The 17,651-nt window shown below is 33.7% G+C and overlaps 1 protein-coding gene across 33 annotated transcripts in view; it reads left to right on the top strand.

Moving 5' to 3' along the window:
- Window positions 1-3,665: 3,665 nt before the first annotated feature.
- LOC113698391 (putative late blight resistance protein homolog R1A-3) overlaps window positions 3,666-17,651 on the top strand; it is a 28,293-nt gene continuing 14,307 nt past the window's right edge. For 30 of the 33 annotated variants that reach the window (XM_072056586.1, XM_072056596.1, XM_072056591.1 and 27 more), the window contains exons 1-4: window positions 3,671-4,063; window positions 6,332-6,478; window positions 6,563-6,611; window positions 12,420-16,399. In XM_072056586.1, coding sequence (XP_071912687.1) covers window positions 12,425-16,264 — 3,840 coding nt within the window. In that variant the 5' untranslated portion in view covers window positions 3,671-4,063; window positions 6,332-6,478; window positions 6,563-6,611; window positions 12,420-12,424 and the 3' untranslated portion in view covers window positions 16,265-16,399. Of the gene's footprint in view, window positions 4,064-6,331; window positions 6,479-6,562; window positions 6,612-12,419; window positions 16,400-17,651 lie in introns of all 33 variants that reach the window. The other 3 variants (XM_072056585.1, XR_011817409.1, XR_011817410.1) reach the window with 3 other exon arrangements.

Raw genomic sequence — 17,651 nt, 5'->3', positions numbered from 1 at the left:
GTTTTCAAACACATTGTAACTAACAGTCTTCAAATACCACTGTATTAATTTTCGAACACACTTTAACATTCAATTAACTATTTTGTAATAGTCTTCAAATACACTGTAACTTACCAATAACTATTTTGTAACACTCTTTAAACACACTGTAACTAACAGTTATAATAATAGTTTTGTATTAATTTTCAAACACTGTAACACTACAATAACTATTTTGTAACACTCTTCAAACACATCGTAACTTTCCAATAACTATTTTGTAATACTCTTCAAACACACTATAACTAACAGTCTTCAAACAGTTTTGTAACACATTTCAAATACAGTGTAACTTTTCAATAACTATTTTGTAACATAATTTCAAACACACTGCAACTAACAGTCTTTAAACAGTTTTGTATTAATTTTCAAACACTGTAACTTTTCAATAACTATTTTGTAACACTCTTCAAACACACTGTAACTTCCCAATAACTATCATATAACACTCTTCAAACACACTGTAAAAAAATGAGCACTAATTTGTAACTATCTTCATACACACTGTAACTGCTATTATTCAAACAGTTTTAAATGAAATCACATGTGATTATTATCGATTTAAATGAAGTTTGTCTAGTTTGTACTTTATGCAGCAAACAAATTGGTGTGTTATGACATCCCTCCCTACAAGTTTTTTATCATGACTAAGAAATGAAATTATATTCTATATAGGTATCATCATTATGGTATAAACACAGTTAACCTATGTGTCTACCTTTTACAGTCATGTTACTTGAATTACAACATTATGAATAATACAGCAGTACCAACCTTTCCTCTTTCGACCATATGACCGCAATCTATGTGGTGTTTCTGGGCCATGTAGCTGTGACATCGATGCACTCCCAATCAAAGATGGTTGCACCGTAGATTGACTTTCTTCGATAGGTTGTGACATTTGCCTTCGAAAGGTGGTTGCACTGCCAATCACTTCACTTTGTATGTCTCCCTCAACAGTATGTACCATCTTAGAAATCCATATCTTATTTAATCTCCACTCAGCCACTGTTATGTAATAAAACCTACACCAACTTCATGCACAATAACCATAACAATCCCTAACCCATGCACGCAATTTTGCAAGCACTTGGTGTGCAAATTTTTCAATACCTTTCTTTCCCCGTGTTGGTAATTATAATATCTATTATGTGCAACCGAAGGTTCCAGTGTATTAGCTATTTTCCACTGTATTCAACAATTACTTCAACCAAAACTACAACAAGTATAATCAGCCCATTTGTTTACAACGATGTATACAGCAAACGATAACTACAAGTCAAATTGATCCACAATTTATCTGATACCATTGATGTTTTCTTACCTGTGTTTCTTCTGCTTTATCTCTTCTTCGGATCTCCCAACCTTGTACTCCACAATTCCCATTCACCTTCTCAAGTCTTTTGATATTTGAGTGCCAATCCTAAACTCTCTCCTTCTGCCACTACTTATTGCTTCTCCTCGCCGTGATTTTCCTTCGCAGCCACTCTATTTCTACTACTTCTTGCTATTCCTTGTATAATTCCGCAATGTTGTTTTCCTTTTGCTTTTCTTTCTTGCTCTGTTTTGTAGAATTTTGCATTAATGAATATGGGCAATTATGTTGGAGGAAGTGTGACTTAACTTTTCGTTTTGAGGATTCATTTGGGCGGTAACGGACCAGCGCTTCATGAAACGGTCCGTCAACTCTTTTTCTTTTTGTTTTTTCCATTTCTCCTCAACTAAAGGCTTCCTAACGTGGAATATTTCTCGCCTCACATTTGGGTCTTGCGAGGAGACTGTTCAGGAGCTGTCGGCCTGCCCCGTATCCTTGTCAAAAGTGCCTCACGAAATCCTGGAAAATTTTCATGTTATTTAATCCAGGCTCGTGTTCAAATGCAAATCCAATTTCGATCACCTAACCGCTGCTGACATTTTCAACTATCAAGTGAGCTGGACATTAATTTTCTTTCAACATCATATTCAAGGTGATGTTGAAACCATCCGGTCTGTGCTTGTTAAGCAAGAACTGATTACTAGCCTTTAGCAAAATTAAAAATGAAAATAAAAGGCTATGCTAATTCCAGCCAAGAAAAGAAAAGGGAAAAAGCCTATATTATTTCAATAGAACAAAAACTTCTCAAAAAGATGCATTCCGCAAATGTCAGAAAAGATTCCCAATTTTTTGAGAACAACACTGTATTTTGTTAATAGAAATAAAAATTCAGATTTATTAGAAGTCGGGAAGAGCTCAATAGTGGGCAAACTGCTTAGTCGGGCAATGAACAAATAAAGCATGGACACGACAAACGGGATTCTGCCTTCAGATTAAAGTATTAGCCCAAAACAAATTGAAAATCCAAGAAATAGAAAAGAGTAGATGGTACTAAAACTCACTTGTTTTTTATAGAAAGGATGTTTACAAAAATGTTACAACACTTTGACCTCAGAAATAACTCTCTCACTCTTGGGAGAAAAAGAAAATCTCTCCATACAACTCTTGTTGCAGAAGACTTCACAATTTCATCTTGTAATGCCACTTGACACGTACTCTCTCTCTGCTCTTTTCAAGAATTTCAGCTTCAGACTTGAAGGACATTTGGGAGGACCTAAAGGATTGGCAAAACAAGTGGGCACATTTGTGGTCCAATTTACTCTTAGCTTTGGTCATTTGTTGGATTAACAGAAACAGCATGTGCAATAGGGACAGAAAGCAGAATCAAGAAACGAATAAGTAAGATACAAATAGACGAAAATTGGCTGCACTTCTGCTATATATTCATTAAAAGGGTTCAAATCATGTAAATTGATGTGACAAAAGACCATGACCGTACAACTTCAGCCGCTGAGTTCGGCACAGGCAACTGTGGTTCAAAACGATTTTGTGCTACAAATCAATTCAGGTAAAAAGACCAGTTCATAGTCAGATCGATCAAATCGACCGGTCCAATCGCGATCTAACAACACTGTGGACGGTAGTGGTGTCTTGCAAAGGAAAAAGATGAATAAAATGACATAAAACAATACAAAAAAATAAAAAATATAATATAAAAAAGAAAATTTTATAATTAACCCTTAAATCATTTAATGAAAAAGAAAAATAAAAAAAGGAAAAAGGATTACTACTCACATTAAGCAAAAAAGTCAAGCTAGTCATGACTAGATGAAAAAAAATTAATCTAACCAAGAAAAACGACAAAAAGAAATGAATCAAAACGGATTACTACTCCACATAAGCAAGAGTTAATTGCTATTAATCTAGCAAAATTGAACAAGCCAAAAAAGGTTATTAAAGTAAAAAATTCAAAGGTCCAAACTACAAGGAATATCATGCACAATTGCAAAAAAAGAAGATAGGAATGTTACAAATGTTGTGATGCCACTAAAATTTTTAAATCTTTCAATATCATTTCTCTTTATCTCGATACTTTCACGAGTATTTAACATATACTAAGCAATACAAGCGACATTGAGGTCGACGATCAATCAATAGATATAATAAGCGATACAAGCAACATTGAGGTCCACGATCACTCAATAGATTAATTAGCTCTAAAATTATGATAGGTCCCACCCAATTAGCACTAATTAACAATGATGCAAGAAACTTAAAGATTTGAAAACCTCAAAGAGACCACAAAACGACTCATGTTTCTGCCTTGGTGGATGCGACAAATGTTTGTTGAGAAAGCACCACTACCTGGTGTGAAATGTGGAGAGCATCTTCGTCATAAAACCTTTCTTTATTTGGGAAAAACCAAAGCCAGCATTATTGCGGACAAGAAAGTGAAGGCCTGCTACTGTGAACCTTCTCGTTTCGGATGTTCATTGACTCTCACAAATCTGATTCTATCACAGTATACTTTTCAAAGAAATCCCAGGAAAAAATTTGCATTTTTCTGATGAATTAGCTGAGTTTTAAGTTTTTACTACTGGAGTGGAGTAAGAGGCGGTTGTTAGGAGGTGGCGAACCTGGTGCCGCTTGCCGGAGCTTCTGCAATCGATTTCTTCAAATAGAGCTGAGTACGGTGCTCATCAACAACAGGTATTTTTAAATTCAAGGAAATTGAAAGAGAAAAAAAAAAGAGAATAAGTTGATTAATTGTTCCATTTCCTCAGCTGTTTATACGTTCTGTAAGTTGGAAGGAAAAATATAAACAAGGGAATGAAAGAGGAGGAAAACAAGGGAAACATGATTGGTAGTTTTTGACAATGGGAAAAAGAAAAAATAGAAAAAAATGAAAACATCTGTTACTAATTGCTGGATAGATGGTTATTTATTTTTCTTTGGAATCCCTTTCGACCTTTTTTTTTTTACTAAAAACATTTGTTGCTCCACAAAGACTAATCTGCTGGGAACTCTTTCTATTGGGTCGGTCTTTATTTTTTCTTTTCTTTTTTTTGGTGAGCTCTGGATTAATTAGAGAGTCAACCTTAGCAATTTCCAGTTTCAACTCTTCTTAAAAGGGAAATTATTTCAATGAAATTTTGTTGCTGTAATGACACGTAGAAGTTCTCCAAAAAACCCAATGTATTGCTCCAAATCAAATTCTTTAAGCTCTAGTTCAGTTCTAGAAAGTCAACCTTCGGTAATTACCAAATTGAGCTCTTCCTAGAGGCCAACACGTAGAAGCTCGATTTCGTAATTATGCCTTGCCAGTATGAGACTCCGAGAACCACATCACTTTGTGTAATTGGAGAGATAGATCAATTCCTTGGCCAAACGATCACAATATTATATTCTTTTAGTAAATGCTGGTAATGTCAATTTGGCTTTTCTTTTGCCGAAAGCTTTTAAATTTCATCTCCAAGAACCTAAAAAGGATTAGTTCATTTTTATATTACATTTTTTTTATATAAAATAGAAGACAATATTATTAATAAACTAACTCGAAATCGTTCAACACAGTTTGGTTGACAAAGTAATGTGCGCTAATGGCGAAAAATGCATAAAACAAGTCACATATATATTTTATTTGAAAAATCATTAGATTTAACAGATTTATAAAACATAAAAGTTACATTGTGAATCACAAATCATTGGATCTAACTAATTGCATGAGCGAATATCTATGCATGACTTTCGAACTCCAAACTTTCTTTCGAACTCCAAACTAATCTCCTAATGTATATCCTAATTCTCACTTTATCTCCTCAGTCCCTTTTTTCTTGTAATAAACCCATCTTGTTATTTGTTTTTCTTTATTACTACTAAAATACACATTTGGCCCTAAATCTAAATTTTAGAAAATGTATCTATAATATACATTATTTTTTAGTTGATGCGAGTTTTTATCTGTCTCTTTCTCATTTTACGCCTGCATTCAATTCTAGAACTTTCTGTTAATCTATAGTATATGTTAAGACAATCCCTACTTTTAATTGAAGGAAATTGTGTAATGACAGCCACGAATCATATAGAGTGTCTCTTTTTTGGATTAGTAAATGAGCTCAGAATTTTTATTTGGAAAGCATGGATTTAGGCCGCGTTGATTGGATTTTTATCTCTGGTTCTGTCTTGCCAATCATTTATTTTGAATATGATTGATGTTTAATCTAGTTTTGTTCTTTTTTTGGTGCTCTCCATATTTAGATTTGATTGAATATTATTTTTCAGAGTTTGATACTATGATAACATAGTGAAGTTGTTCTTTTTCTCCTTGGGATTATGAGATCTAAGTTTAGAGCTTTCCAATCCTAAGCTAATTTACTAAAACAAAAAAGGGTTTTCCATGATCCAAGGCTGCTAGTTTCCATGTTATTATTTTTAATTTTTTTTCATATTTGGCAAATTGTCATTAGCAGTATACTAGCAATCACATGATTACTAATCTACTATTTGGAAGAAAAAGGAGAGAGAAAAAAATTAATTTGTAGTACCAACGGCGGAGCCAGGATTTTTAGTTGAGGTGGTGAATTTATATATATAGAAAATTGGCAGTTTAGTAGTGTAATTTTAAAATCTTGATTTGCTTTTTTTTTTTTTTTTCTAAAGACACCATTTTGTCTAATTGCAACTCAGACAAAAAGTTCCTAATTAAATTTCTATTTTTTTGTCCGTAGATATATTTTAACAAAATATCAGTAAACTTAAGTGAATGAAACATAATAAGTAAACTATATATACTATTATTACATACATATACACTAATGTACTTTTTAAAATGACCATTCATTTCTCTATTTTCTCATTCTCAATGGATTTTAATGGGAGTATGTTTAGTGCTTAATGGTTTAAAATAAGTTTTATCCTAAGTACCTTGTAGTCATGCTGTAATTTCAGTCTGCTTTCTTATACTGTTTTAATCTATAGGTCCACACGTTCAATAATTGTACTACTACACGGCCAGGAAACTCATGACCAGTTTTACTATACTCTTCTTTTCATCAATGACAAGATAGGAACTTTTGCATACTCGCAAGATCACCAGCTATTGTCAGAGGTTTCATTTTCTCTCAAGTGAGTGCTGGCTTTCGTATTTTTTCCCCTTAAATTTAAAGTTTTTTTTAACGTAGCTTCACCACATAAATGGGATTTCTGCAGATTCAACAGATCACCTGTTGCCACAGTATTCATTCTCTCCAAATCCAAAGTAAGTGCTGAATTTCTTTTTCTTTTTTTTTTTCATACATTAGTTTTGGTTGAAATATATATGGCTTTCATGTGTTCTTGACATTTCATCTTTGCATATGATATGCGATTTTCTCTCAACCTCATTGTACGGAAGAAACCCAAGGAAATTAAGGATGAAATAGGAGGAAATTCCAGCTTTTTTATTTGACTTAGGATTAGATAAATCAATTTTCAGTATGAATACATGTATTGCTAAAATTACTGAGGCAATTATGTGAACGTATTTCGTGTGATATTATATGATGAGTAACTTTGAAATTAATATGTTTCTTCACCTCCACAAGATTTATCTTACAAGTAGGTTGTTATTATTTCTTCGTGGATGAAGAAAACCATAAAAAAAAATTGATTTAGATGGTGTACTGGTTCAAATTATCTCACACGGAAAGAACCAAAAAAAAAAAAACACAAAAGCATTAAAACATTAGAACTTACATACATTATCAATTATAAAACAATTTTCTCCGAAATCCTTAAATGAGCCATGAATCATTTTTTTTTTCTGATTTTTCTACTGTTTATTTTGACTGGTGCTCCCATATTCATATTTGATTGAAACTCCAATCATCTTTTTTCCCCCTTCACATTTCATTATCTATTGCTAATGGCAATTTGGCCATCTGGGAAGAAAAAAAAAATCACTACTTAAAAAAAATGGATGTGGCAAATTACAAAGCCATGAGGCCCTCAGCTGAATGCATCTCTAATTTGTTCATCATTGGTGCTATCTTCCCTCGATAAAGTTTCAAAAGGATGAAGGTAAAGTCTTGCAATATTACCACCACTCTACCCTCAGCTGAATGCATCTCTATTTTTTTACTCATTTCTTCACTAAAATTTCTGGGATTGATTTACACAATATGCAACATATACTCATATAGTCAGTCAACAAATTTTCACAAAATCGCTGCAACGTATAATTGTGCTTCTGAGATCCATTATGAGAAAAACAAATGTGTGCCTACTGATATTCCATAGCATAACAGGGTTAAAAAACAAATTAAACTATTTAGTACTCGAATTGAGTTCAATTCGATAAGAGCTTGTTCGAGTTTGATTTCCTAATTAATCACATTAAATTTGAACAGTATTTTATAGTTGATAAACATTATAGGTCAAACTTGGCTCGATTAGCATAGAATTAAACTTTATAGATAAAATACTCAAGTTACTCGAGCTCGACTCGAGTTACACTCAATAAAAACTCATTCGAATTTGATTCGATGCTAGGATGTTCGGTTTAATTAGACTCGTTTAGACCCCTAGTATAGCATGCTTGTTCTACGTTAGAGTAACCTGTAATTACATAAGTATGCAAAGGAAAATTTAAGAGCAAACTACAATGTAGCAACTGCAAGTTCAAACGTAGTCTCTCCTATCCACTTTTGATTTATAGGTCCACCAAATATAATGGCAGAGGCTCATTTGTATTGTATGGGTCACCAGCAGCATCTTCCCTGATAAAGTCTCAAGTGGAAAAAGAAAAAGCCTTGCGATATTATCACAGGCATGCTCCACTATCTTTCCTTACCACACATGCTAAAAAAGAAAACAGAGTATTGCCAGACAAAAAATAAATAAATAAAAGAGAGAGGGGGAGAAAGAGAGTCTTGACAGCAAGATATTGCTGTTGTCGGATAATAAGAAAGGCCCATATTATAAGAAAAACGTAGAAATTTGACATTTGGTGTATGTATGTGTGTGTTATGTGAATTTTTTAATTGTGATGGGTACCCATTAACACATCTAAATTACCTGTTTAGGGTTGCAGTAACTTATCAAAAAGTACTTCACCTAATAAGCCTTTTAATAAAAGCGCTTATTAAGTATTTAAGTGCTTTTGAGTATATTATTTGAATATATAATTCAATAAGTACTTATTGTATTGAATAACATGTAATTTGAAATTTTTTTTAAATGTATTTATCTCTTTCTTTAGTTCATAATATAGGATAACATGATTAAATTTAATCTTTTATTTTTTAAAATATAAAAGTATCAAATTTGAGCTTTTTCTAAAAGTGCTCTATAAGTGCTTTTAATACCAAAAACTTCACTTCTAATTTTATGAGATGATATTCATTAAATGTCCCAAAAGTACTTTTAATACCCAAAAGTAATTTGTAACTAAAAGTACCGCAACCTCAAATGAGCCCTTAGTGCGTGAGTACACATAATTATAATTCTTATACTCCTATATTTAGACACCTTTCCAAATTAATTACACGTTTTAAAAAAACTAGAACGTGAGGCCCCTTTTAACGAGAGCCCACTAGGTATCAATTAGCCAAACTGCACTATCATATACAATTACATAGCTAGCCAACCAGATAGATACATAAAAAAAAATGTTGTAGCACCTTTTAGTTGCTCAATTGATCTTCACCAATTAATGTTGTAGAAAATAGTCAATGTGACAAATTCTCTTATGCTCATACCTCAAGCTCTTCTCTCTCTCTCTCTCTCTCTCTCTCTCTCTCTCTCTCTCTCTTTCACACACCTTTTTTTTCTAGGAAGTTTTGTTTTAATAGTTAAAATTGAGACTCCAAAACTCACAAGTCCTATGTTTCAATCCCTCTTTCCCTTCTCACTTCTTAAATCCCACCCCTCTCCTGCTTAAAAAAAAAAAAAACTTCTCCTATTTTTGGTCATCCCAGTTTTCTAGTTGTTTCCTCGCGTTGTCCAGCAGTAACAAATATGGTCATTTATGGTTTTTTTCACTTCAATTCCACAATTTAATTTGCCATTTTACTTTTCATTTTTTCCTTTTCTTAAGCACATTTCTATCCTTAATATAACAATTAAACCCCTATTTGTGTTTCATGGACTGACACGAGTGTACTTGCCGTAGTCTAGATTATTTTGACAAATGAATAAAGAATATCTCACAAAATATTTTTCAGTGTTTATGCAGCATAAATTTAAATGAATTCTTGTAAAAAAGAATTGTGATATTGATGTGAAAAAAAAATAATGCTAATTCAGGCATAAACAAAAGAAAGAATAGTCCAGGAATACACATATTTCCATTTTCACATGCACATTAAAGACGAAAACAATATCCTTATACTATATAAGAATGAGTTTAGGGTAAAGATGTTCTTTGGATTTCAACCGTAAGGGTAGGGCTATTTTGGGAATGTAAGAGTTTGAAGTGCAATTGGAGTATTGAATACAAGTGATTATAGCTAATTTAGTTTTGTTGTAATTACTTAGATGTCCTTTTAAACATTTAAAGCTAGGGGTGACAGATATCCGATTGAACATTGGGTATAACTAAATTCAGCTTGTGTTTTAGTGAAATAACATAAAAGCCCTTCTAATCATTTAATTGTATTAACATCCAGGTCTCTTAATTTTCTAAAGCATTTCTCATCAGTTATTTGCAAACTTATGATATATAGATATTAAGACACAATTAATGCCAATTAGTAGAGAAGTTTGCTTTCTTGGCCGTTACCCCCATCTGTTCATATTCATTGCATTTACTTACAACTTTCTTCCACCACAATCATGTAGCCTATTAAATTTGGATGTTGCTATATTAGCCACTCCTCTTCCCCATTTTGCAACACCTTTCTTAATAAGTATATTTTCTTTAGCCAATCTACTTTTTGATTGTAAGAAATCTCAATAGGTATGTTTTCTTTAACCAATCTATTTTTTTGGTTGTAAGAAATCTGTAATCTTAAAGGTTGTATGTGTGATAATTTTTTAGTATTTTAATTCAATTGTCCATATTAGATAGGCATGATAGGGAGGAGATCACATTTGTTAATTATTATTTGTGGTTTAAAGTAAGTTTATCATTGTAAATTTTTCCATATGCAGATTGCATCTACTTTTGTTGTTTTAACTAACAAATTGTTTGTTATTTTATTGATGATTCCATTTAGACAAATTTTTTACTTCATTTGATTTGCCAATAGTTTGGCTGCAAATCTAAATTATGTACTTCATTACTTTTAATTGTTTTCTTGAATTGAGTGGTCTAAAATGTTTTAGTACTTTATTTGACGTGGTTATTCCTCTAAATTAGCATTTTAGTTGTTGTATGTATTTGTAACTAGATCAAAAACTGATGTGTAGGGATTGTAATCCTTATCCAGAAGGAGATGCTTTACTATATGTTCTAAATCATACAATAAATCATAATTGATGGATCGGTGAATGTGGAGATTTCATGATGATATGTTCTTGGAATTAATATAAATTCAAGAATTTGGCTTGCAAGAACCGAAATTCCACTAGCAATGATTTCTTCAAATATGCTAATTGTTCAAATCTCACTTATATGACAAGATAATGTGGTAGATTGTCCTTATATTAAGATCAAATTCAAACTAAACAATAGATTTTAATATCCATAAAGTGCATGAGCAGATATAAATAGATCTTTTATTTTATTAGGTTAGATGCAAAATAGTTAATCGTATCTTATAATTTTGTTTCATTGCATATTAGTATATTTTTTAACTCAATATGTAACTTATGATTTTTCTGTTTAATATCATATATTAAAATTGTCATACTTCAATTCTTATACTACAAAATACCAAATAATAATTATTAACCATATTTTATTATAAGCACTAAACTCCCACGCGTCGCGTGGGCTTTTCCTCCTAGTATGTATAAGTTGAGAGACTTTATAAGACCAATCACCAATGTTATAACAAGCATAATATTTTGCTTCTACCTATAATATGACACTAATCATGGTTAATCTGAAAACATCTGTGAAACAAAAAGTGAACGATACGCCAATGGGAAATCACTATTTTAAGAAAATGGTTAGTAATATTATGTACTTATCCATTAAGTTCCAAGCAAAATCATGCTAATATCTTCTGCTTTTACATATGCAGGAAGGATCCTATTGAAAAAAAATTATGGATTGATTAGGGACTAATAAAGGTCATATGTATTGCATTTTCACGGAATGTTAGGTTTTAAACACTTTCTTAAGTATTTTCTTCAATTTAAAATTTTATTCCTAAAAGCTTATGGATATTGTTCTTTAAGTGCTTCCAGAAAACTTCCCTACAATCATAACAATCATGTTGAATAAGAAACTGATATGCTATTCTTCTTTAGGTTCCAAATGTATTTCCAAAGAAGTTTCTAAAACCTTTCTCCAAACAATTTATTCTCACACTATTGCTCAAGAAAATTGAGGAAATCTCCATATTTGTTTATGCAATTAATTGACTGCTTAAAGAAATTTGTAAAACTTCTTTCCATAATATTGCTCAGGGAACTTGAGGAGATCTCCATATTTGTTTTATGCACTTAATTGACTGCCAATGTAATCTCTAAAACTTCTTTCCGAACATTTACTTTCCACACTTCTCCTAAGGAAAATTAAGAATATTTACTTCAATAGGATTTATATTTCCAAGCAAAAATCTCATTGTTGGTGTTACTTCAATAGTATGCTCGTTACAAATCAAATTGACCAATAATTTTAGACCCCACAAATGCACATGACAAAAGCTCATTGGAATGGACTTGGGAGTCACCAACAGCATATGCCTGTTGGTACGATCTTTCATTAATAAAGTATCAGAAGGAAGAAGGAAATGTCTGGTACTATTCTTCACCACCACGCGCCACCACCCCTGCCACACACACACACAGAGAAAAAGAATAGAGTATTGACACCCGACACCAATGTGTGACTATTGTTGTTAGATCATAAGAAAGTTGTAGATCTTGAATATCAATAGCTAAACGGACAGAAACCTAATATCAAAGTGAAAAGCAGGTACCATGATGAACATCTCCTCAGGCAGTAGCACTAGTTGCTTTGATTTTGCTTTAGATCATCTAGACTGGATTGACAAGACGCTCGACTCTGAGCTTGATCATTATATTTGGAAACTGAAGATGGGGATACGCATATTGAAACCCTTTGATCTGTATATTAGAAAGTGTAGGAGGTGGAGGAGCAATCAATTTACGTGTTTGGAATATGATAAGGAGGAAAATGGTGATCCTAAATCTGACAATTTGAGACTTAGCAGTATTTCGTTCAGGATTCAAGATCTGGTTAGGGGGATAACACATGGACTTGACTCTGCCTTTTTTAGATATATTCAGTCTAGTGCATCAGATCATAGTGACATCAGACCTGAGCTTGCCAGATTCGAGGAAAATATGAGGTTGCTTTTTGATTCAGATATCAAGGAATTCAACATCATCAGTTTGTTGCTCTACTACTCGCTGGGAGATTTACAACCTGTTATGGATTTCATTGATTTGATTTCAGAGAATCTGAGGCATCTTTATGGCACATGTTATGAATTTGATAAAGATTTGAAAATTGTAATGCGAACCCTTCAAGAGAAGCTAATGCACTTGAAGAGTTTCATTCGCTTTGCGACACTACAAGGTGTTGAGGGTGTGCAATTAAAAGATCTGTTGGTTCACGTTGAAGTTGTGGCTGTCAATACTGCAAGCTTGATCTGTAGATTATGGTTTCAAAGAGATGATGAACAAGTGTGCAATGAGATAAACACTGAAATTTCTCAAGCGATACAGCAGATGATTGTTCCCGTTGATCCCCAAGTTCAAGAAACTTATTTGCATGTTTTGACAGCTTCCAAGTTATCAAGATCATCCTGCACTTTTGTTATGAAGGAGAATAAGCATCTAGTGGCTAAATTTATTGATTATCTCCTCCATAGTCTTATGGAGCTATTAGTATATTATACCAGTTTCCTAGTTTTAGTGAAGGATCAAATGCTGAAACTCCATGATGGTGTAAAGTTCCTTGTTACCCTTCTTAGCAAGCAGCAGGAGAAGTTCGATGAGCTAAATGATAAGATGAAGGATCTCATTGGAGTTGTGGTCTCTGATGCAGGAATTTTGATTTTCTCCCTTTCTGTGAACGAAATGAAAGAAGGCGTGTGCAAGGAAACAGATCTGGCACTTTCTCATTTGCTTGAAGTGCTCAAGTTGATCATTGCAGAAGTTGGACACATTTATCCACTACCATCATCATCACTTAGTTTCCCTAAGACTAATGAGCTTGGCTCTCTTGATTTTCTTCTAGATACTCTCAAGGAACTAGCAGGTTCTACAGCTGATTCAATTGCTTTTCCAAACAATCAAATACGCACAATCCTAGAAGATCTTGTATTCTTAAGAGCTTTCCTAGGAAATATTGTGGAGCAGCGCAGCCAAAATGGAAAACTCCAAACTCTTTGGAGTCATGTCATGAAGGTTGCATACTCTGTAGAATTAGAAATTGACTCTGCATTGCTTGGTGATAAACATGAACATTGTGTGGATGCTTTTGCTAGAGATATCCAGCTTATGAAGATTGAGGCTGAAGAGATCTATGACAGCATAAGGTATGATGCTGAAACCCTGAGAGTTACCAAGACTACCATTCACATGCCATCACAAATTGTTGCTCCAATATTTAATGAAGCTCTAGTAGGTCTCAATGACGAGGTGGAAAGTATAATTGATAGACTTGTGAGAGGATCAAGCCAGTTGGGTATTGTTGCCATTGTAGGTATGCCGGGGCTTGGTAAAACCACATTAGCTAGTAAAGTTTACGGTGATCCTTCAATAAATTTCCACTTCCATATTCGTGCTTGGTGTACTGTTTCTCAAGTATATAGCAAGCACAATTTGTTACTGCAGATTTTGTGTGCTATTGATTCTGGGAGTTATGACCAATGTCATACGATGAATGAAGATGATTTCGCTGCAAAGCTGTACCAGCAATTGAAAGGGAAGAGGTATGTCATTGTTTTGGATGATGTTTGGGACATTGACGGGTGGAATTTGTTGAAACACTCATTGCCAGATGACTGCAATGGAAGCAGGGTACTCTTAACCAGCAGATTTCACAACTTGTCTTTGGAAATTAGACCGGATAGCAAGCCTCTCCATCTTCGCCCACTTACTGATAAAGAGAGTTTGGAATTGCTGCAGAAGAAGCTATTTGCCAAAGAAGATTGTCCTGCAACATTAAGTGAAGTCGTACTGCATGTAGCAAAATGCTGTAAGGGCCTACCTCTTGCAGTTGTCCTTGTTGCTGGAATTCTTGCTACTACTCAGCAAGATTGCTGGGAAGAAGTCGCAAGACGTTTAAGTTCCACCATTTTTGTAGAAAATGAACACTGCATGAAGACACTTGAGTACAGTTACAATTATTTACCAGATTATTTGAAACCATGCCTTCTTTACTTGGGTGCATTTCAGGAAGACCAAAACATTCCTGTCCGAAAGTTGTTACAGCTTTGGATCTCTGAAGGATTCGTGCGAAGGATTGAAGGAAAGAGTTTAGAGGATGTGGCAGACAACTATTTGATGGATCTGATTGGGAGAAGTTTAGTTATGCCTACACAACGAAGATCTTTAGGTGGGATCAAAGTTTGCCGAATTCATGATTTGGTACATGAGTTTTGTGTGGAGAAAGCAAAAGAAGAAAATTTTCTAGGGATTGTAAATGTGGATGACCTTCATACTTTTCCTGGACCGTGTAATCCCCACCGGCTGTCTATTTACCCTAGCACCAGTAAGGGACCTATAAAGTCAAGGCTAATTTTTCCCAATTTACGTAGTTTGCTCTTCGTTGATTGTAAATATGGACAGCAGTTGGATTTGGACGGAAGCTCACTCAAATTTCTGTTATCTAAACTTCTTAGAGTGTTGGATTTGGGGGAGATGCTTTGTCGGTATTTTCCAAGGGAAGTGTTATTCCTTGTTCACTTGCGGTACTTGAGGATAAATTGGAACTTTGGGCAAATCCCATCTGCAATAGCCAACCTCTCAAGGTTAGAAACTTTGGCTGTAGGAGGATCCCTTGTTCGTACTATTTTTCTGTTACCAAACGCTATCTGGAACATGAAAACGTTAAAGCATCTTGTCGTTTTCCCACACTATAGAGTTGGTGGTTTGGAATTTCCCATGGACAATGTTGAAGGCTCCCCAGATTTAGAACACTTAGAAACTTTATGCCTTGTAATCGATCCCTCTTCTCAAGGTCAAAGCTTGCAAAAGATACTGTCAAAGTTGCCGAGCATCCGCAGGCTAACGTGCGCGAATGGGAATGACAATTGGCATTCTGAAGCATCTGCGGGAAATCACAATGGGATTCTCGTGCTGGATTACTTGAGTCATTTAGAATCACTTGAGATGGTTGGATTTGCCGGATATGAGTTTGTATTCCCATTGAATTTGAGAAAGTTGACAATCTCATATAATCGTCAGCCATGGAGTAAAATTTCAGCAATTGGAAAGCTGCCCAACCTTGAAGTGCTTAAATTATGCCCTTTTTCCTTTGTGGGGGAAGAATGGGAAATGGAAGAAGGGGAGTTCCAAAACCTCCGATGCTTGGAATTGCTTGGCTTGGACATTCGCTGGTGGACTGCATCTTGTGATAATTTTTGCTGTCTTGAGAAATTGGTTTTACTGAATTGTTTTAGGCTGGAAGAGGTCCCTTCTTGTTTAGGGGAAACCTTCACTCTTGACATGATTGAGGTGACATCGTGTCATGAGTCTGCCGTAAATTCTATGAAGAAAATTCAGCAAGAGCAGATGGATATGGGAAATAAGGATCTAAAGATCGTTATTGCTGAACTACAAAAATAGTGATGGTCCACGTCTTCTTCTCAGTGCCAATTCAGAAAGAGAGTCGATTTCCTCTCATCACATTTTGCAATGGGTACCGTTGATGCATCTTCTTGAGTGGGCAGAGTCAAAAGCAGAGGGGGTTCCACTTATTAGGTTAGACATACTGCCGCTGTCCTATTACTTTCAATCCGTTCAATGCTATTACTTTCATGTTTCTTAGTGCAATTTCGATAAGTCATGCATTTATGAATACAGCATTGTCTATCAAGCATGTTTCTATACTATTCTGCTGTTCTTATTTCGCTCAATATTTCATAATTTTTATGATCAATCATCCAAATTTCTGAAATTTTCTTCATTACGGCTACAGATTTGTGTGATCCTTAAGAACAGCTGAGCACAAGCATATATGCGAAGTACACTTTCCCATTCCTGTTATATATTCCACCGAGAGTACTAATTTTCTTTTTTTGAAATCAAATAATTGAATGACCCGAGGCTTTCTTTTCCCTTTTTTCTATTCATTTTGAAATGCCAAGAATGCTGTATGCTATTGCAACCTTGCTGTGTAGAATTTTGCTCTTTTTGTTCTTTTTCCATTTTTTTAAAATTTTTGACCATCTAGATATATGAGTTTTCTGCTTATCACTGTTTTTAATCCAACCATTGTTCTCTCTCTCTCTCTCTCTCTCTCTCTCTCTCTCTCTCTCTCTCCTAAATGTTTCTTTTATTCAAGGGTTAATTACATTTACCTCCCCTAAGGTTTGACCATATTACCAATCAATCCTTGTAATTTGTCCAAATAACGGTCTCACCCTTTGAATGATCAAACATTTAACAAAAACCCCCTTAATGCCGAAAATGCCCTTTTTGAGGCCATATTGCATTAAAAAAAGAACATATTTTTATTTTATTAACCCTGAAGCAATCCAAAAAAATAGAAAAAATTTTTTGCTTATTATTTTATAAAAATCATATCTTTGCTTCTATAAATAGTTTTGAATCAATAATTATTTTAAATCTTAAAAATGAATATTAAAAATTAGATAAATTGAAAGAAAAATAAAAAAGAAGCAATTATTTTAAATCCTCAAATATGGTTCGAATTTGTGGTTCAAGGCATGTTGCGGAGAGCACAAGACATGTTTTCCTCAATTTGAACCATACTCCAGGAATTAAAATAATTTCTTCTTTTTTTTATTTTTCTTTCAATTTATCTAATTTTTAATATTCATTTTTAAGATTTAAAATAATTATTGATTCAAAACTATTTATGGAAGCAAAGATATGGTTTTTATAAAATAATAAACCAAAAATTTTTTTCTATTTTTTTGGATTGTTTCAGGGTTAATAAAATAAAAATATGTTCTTTTTTTAATGCAACATGGCCTCAAAAAGGGCATTT

The sequence above is a fragment of the Coffea arabica genome, chromosome 7c (genome assembly GCF_036785885.1).
Source record: "Coffea arabica cultivar ET-39 chromosome 7c, Coffea Arabica ET-39 HiFi, whole genome shotgun sequence".
NCBI lineage: Eukaryota > Viridiplantae > Streptophyta > Magnoliopsida > Gentianales > Rubiaceae > Coffea > Coffea arabica.
The sequence above is the reverse complement of the archived record's forward strand: the minus strand, read 5'-3'. Positions and strand labels throughout refer to the sequence as shown.